Source organism: Oryza brachyantha, chromosome 1 (assembly GCF_000231095.2).
Source record: "Oryza brachyantha chromosome 1, ObraRS2, whole genome shotgun sequence".
Lineage (NCBI taxonomy): Eukaryota > Viridiplantae > Streptophyta > Magnoliopsida > Poales > Poaceae > Oryza > Oryza brachyantha.
Window position 1 is genome coordinate 19,436,118 of NC_023163.2, and position 4,778 is coordinate 19,440,895.

General features: G+C 40.6%; 1 protein-coding gene across 1 annotated transcript; it reads left to right on the top strand.

The window, feature by feature from the left end:
- The first annotated feature begins 632 nt into the window (after positions 1-632).
- On the top strand, positions 633-3,927 carry LOC102707625 (GDSL esterase/lipase At1g28600-like). The gene is made up of 5 exons (XM_006644376.3): positions 633-967; positions 1,093-1,314; positions 2,697-2,845; positions 2,942-3,218; positions 3,554-3,927. Exons 1-5 carry the CDS (start codon positions 679-681, stop codon positions 3,832-3,834), a joined length of 1,218 nt encoding a protein of 405 aa, XP_006644439.1. The 5' UTR covers positions 633-678; the 3' UTR covers positions 3,835-3,927.
- The last annotated feature ends 851 nt before the right edge of the window (positions 3,928-4,778 follow it).

Consider the following 4,778-nt stretch of genomic DNA (forward strand, 5'->3'; position numbering starts at 1 on the left):
CGCGGACGCGGGCGCGGCCGAGCTTCTCCGTCTCCGACGCGCTGCCGTACCTAAGATCTGCCGACGACCGCCGCTGGGAAGCTCCGCCGCCGCCGAGATCTACCGCCCGCCTGACGCGCCATCGCTCCCTAGATCCGTCGCGTCAACGCAGGGACGTGGCTGCCGCCGGGTTCCGCTGCCCGCCCGCGGCGCCGCCGAGCTCCTCCATTGGCCACCATCGCCAGGAGGGAGTGAAGGGAGGGAGAGAGCCGGGAGAGGTTGAGAGAGGGGTAAGAAAAAAAAATAAAAAGTAAAATGTGAGACCCACTCAAAACTCTATACATTGTTATAGGGTGTGTAGCTTTATCTTATATAACACTATTTTTTTTAAGGAAGTAGTTTTTATAGTGCATGTCCTTAGCATCACGATCACGTAGTTTGGTGCGAAACGGAGACGCACGAGCTTGCTGAACAGTTCTTTTATAGCTGGCCTCGATCCGCCGCATTTATAGCAAGGAAATCCACTTTAGGCAAGTGGACCAGTCGAACGGTATAGCAAGACCCTTTTTTTGAAAACATATAGCAAGACTTTCTGCCATTTTAGGCCAACGAGAAAAAGAAAACCACAGCGCACACCGATCCCACTATCCCATATTCCCAGTGGCGCAGCGCCTTCGGTCCGCCCGCACAGCAGGAGGAATGGCTTCCTCCGCTTCCGGAAGAGGAGGACTCCTCTCGCCGCCGGCGGTGTCGAAGGTAGTGCTGGCGGCGGTGGCGCTTCTGCTGTCGGCGGCGCCACAGACGCTGGCGGCGCCGTGCTACCCGCGCTTGTTCAGCTTTGGGGATTCGCTAGCGGACACGGGCAACGTCGCTTTCCTCTCCGCCAACGACCCCGGCAAGTCCTCGCTGTGGCCACCCTACGGCGAGACCTTCTTCCACCGCGCCACCGGACGATGCTCCAACGGCCGCCTCGTCATCGACTTCATCGGTACGTACGTACGCTTCTCGCGACCGTCCAGCCTCTCTCTTCTGGATCTATCGATGGCTCGCTCGCTCGATCGACCGTATTGATCTCTGAGATGCGGAATTCGCGTATTGGTGGGTACGCCGCAGCTGAAGCGCTGGGGCTGCCGTCCGTGCGGCCGTACTGGAGCGGGCAGTCCGTGGAGGACTTCGCCTACGGGGCCAACTTCGCGGTGGGCGGCGCCACGGCGCTCGGCCCGGACTTCTTCCGGGCAAGAGGGATGCCTCTTCGCAACGGTACTGTGCACCTCGACATGGAGATGAAGTGGTTCCGCGATCTGCTCGATCTGCTATGCCCCGGCGACCTCGCCGGTATGTTGGATCAATACTCACGGTCATCCTTTTCATTCCTGTTTAAGTTTTTAAATTAAAATTTAAATTTAACATTAAATTTTACAGTTGTTTTTAAAATTTATTATCGTACCTTATTTTCTTTTTCAGCCTGTACTCTCATCATTCATAGTAAAAACTAAAAATATAGTATGCAGGGAAAATTTTCTCAAGCAAATACTTTATCTCAATATCAAAAAAATAGAGAATTATTCATATTAGAAATGAGTTTCAATCTTTGCTCCGTATCTCAACATCCGATTTCAAAAGGAGAGAGCAATAAATAACAATACGAAAAAAAGTAGAAGTAAAATATTAATAAAATGTATCTCAACGTCCGATTTCAAAAGAAAAGAGCAATAAATAACAATACGAATAAAAGTGGAAGTAAAATATTAATAAAATATATATGAAGATGTAATATAAATGCTCCGTAGGAATGATAACTGATATAAAGAGATCATCTATTTTAGATTGTCATCTAAGGCCCCGTTTAGTTCACAAAAACTTTTCATAAAAACATCACATCGAATCTTTGGACATCTAAATGAAGCATTAAATATATATGAACATTAAAACTAACTACACAGTTATGCGGGAAATCGTAAGACGAATCTTTTAAACCTAATTAGAACATGATTAGCCATAAGTGCTACAGTAACCAACATGTACTAATGACGAATTAATTAGACTTAAAAGATTCGTCTCGCGGTTTCCAGGCGGAATCTGAAATTTGTTTTGTAATTAGAGTGCGTTTAATATTTCGAATAGGTGTCAAAAACTTGATTTGATGTTTTTTGCAAAATCTTTTTAAAACTAAACGGGGCTAAATGATAATATAGATTTCTAAATTTAGATGAACAGAAACTTGTATATAAAAAGTTATTTATAAATTATTTGTATTATACTATCTTTCACCAACCTTTGACAACGACGCTCTCAGCTGGGACAAGTAATGAGCATATTTTTTAAATCGCGCGTGGGAGCAGTTTCTATTAGGTGGTGGGGTGTATTGCCTGGAAGGTTCGTGTCGGATACTCGGATACACCACAATCTCATTTTTATATATGATAATGCGCACCATGCCACTGCTAGTATTATTTGGTTAACATATGATACGTTTTCCATTTGATAAAGTGTTTTATCCGTTCAATTAATTGCTTACAACAAAATAAATAAATAAATAAATAAATCAGGTCAAAGATTGTGCTGCTACAAATCTGGTTTATAGTAGGATAAAAAAATCTGGTAATGGTAGTGATGATAGTTTACCTACCATATAAAGCTACAATTTTGATAGTTAAAGGACCATTTCAGCTATTATTATCCATACATAGTGATCCTAAATGCTGTTTATTAAGTAGGTTGCAAGGGCATGATGAATGAATCTCTCTTCTTGGTCGGAGAATTCGGGGGCAATGATTACAACTATCCTCTTCTCAACGGTGTGTCCATTAACAAGATTCGCAGCTTCACTCCCCACATCATTGCCAAAATTTCTTCCACCATCACTGTGAGTAATATACCTACGTTGTTCGTCTTTGGATACCTTGAGCTCCTGTATCATGATGAAGTACAAGATTGTAATGCAACAGAGTTTTGTTTGCAGGAATTGATTGGGCTTGGAGCCAAGACGATGGTTGTTCCTGGTAACCTCCCAATCGGATGCATTCCAAATTACCTCGTGAAATTTGAGAGTGATGAGAAGGAAGATTATGAGCTAGAGACAGGTTGCCTCAGGTGGTTGAATGAGTTTTCACAATACCATAACAAACATCTTACAGATGAGTTGGAGAAGTTGCGCAAACTTCATCCCGATGTGGCCATCATCTATGCCGATTACTATGGAGCTTCTATGGAAATTTTCCTTTCCCCTGAACAATTTGGTGAGTTAGTTCATCACCTTTTGTATGATCTCTTTTTTAAGCTTTATGCTATCGATTCTAGATTGTAGGTTACAAGAAAAAAAATACTTTTATCAGTCTTTAAAATTAGATTGCCATAGCATTTCTCAAATAAAGGGGATACCTTTCTCTATATGTGCTTGTATCACAGTCACAACGTCTAAATAGGATTTCTCTTGCTCCATATATTTGCCATGTTGGCTAGTTCGTTTTCATGTTGTCATGGAATGCACTCCCACACTAGTTTCTGCATTTGTAAAGAACATACTTTTTTTTCTTGTTGGTAGCTTGTTTAACACTTCCAAACTGTGGTTCAGGAATTGAGGACCCATTGGTCGCTTGCTGTGGTGGAGGAGGACCTTACGGTGTATCTGCATCTGTACGTTGTGGACATGGTGAATACAAAGTGTGTGACGGCCCAGAAAAGTATGCATCGTGGGATGGCTTCCATCCATCAGAAGCTGCCTACAAGGCCATTACAATCGGCCTGCTACGGGGTTCATACACACAACCTTCATTTGCTACCATCACCAACTCATGCCCACAAATCATTGATATTAGTTCTTTTGTTGAGTACAAGGACATCTATGACTTGTAATTCTAGAAACATATTTTGTTATTACTAGCTAAATACCTATACTTTGCCATGGTAAAAAAATACTATAATATTTCAAAAATAAATAAAATAAAAGTGGGTTGATATATAATTAAAAAAAATATCAGTGCGTTACAACAGAAAATTTGTCCAGTGGCATACCATCTATTGCGCATATGTTTTCCCTCGCTTCTAATTTTAGCACCTTAGTTCAATTCAGCATGACCTCATCGTATCAAATATGATTAAGGCCCCATTCGGCAGTTAGTTTGTTAACCGAAGCAGAAAACATACTAACAAATTAAAATTAGTATATGACTAATTAATTATTAACTATAAAAAACTTGAAAAATATATTAATATGAATTTTTAAAGCAACTTTTATATATAACTTATTTTATAAAAAAATATACAGTTTATAACTTTTATAAAAGATATACAGTTTAGAAATTTGGAATGCGTGTGGACTGAAAAAAAAAGGGAATTTGAGTTAGACTACCGAACGCGGCCGAAGAAAAGAATGGGCTAGGATGTGTAAGGAGAGAGAAGAAGGTCATCTGCCAACAAAGCGAGGTAGGGCAAGTGGCAATCCAAAGAGAGTGACCTCATCTTTTTGATTATGCTTATAAGCTAAAATTTAAATTTTTAAAATTAAATTATAGTCGATTTTGAATTTTTCACCGAAGTTTATTTTACAGCATTGACTTTTAGATCGATAAGAATATGTATATAAATTTTTTATTCATAAATTAGTTTTTATTTGTAAATATAGCGTTTGATTTTTTTCATGAAATATCTAAACAATCATCCTATGAGAAAGGAGGAGAGAACTGTGATGGGAGATGGAGTGATATGGGAAAAGGTACTGTTAGGGATGGATAGAATGAGTAGATCAGCAAGGAGGCATTGGTAGGGTCTTGGGTGTTAGGGTAACTTTAATTATAAAA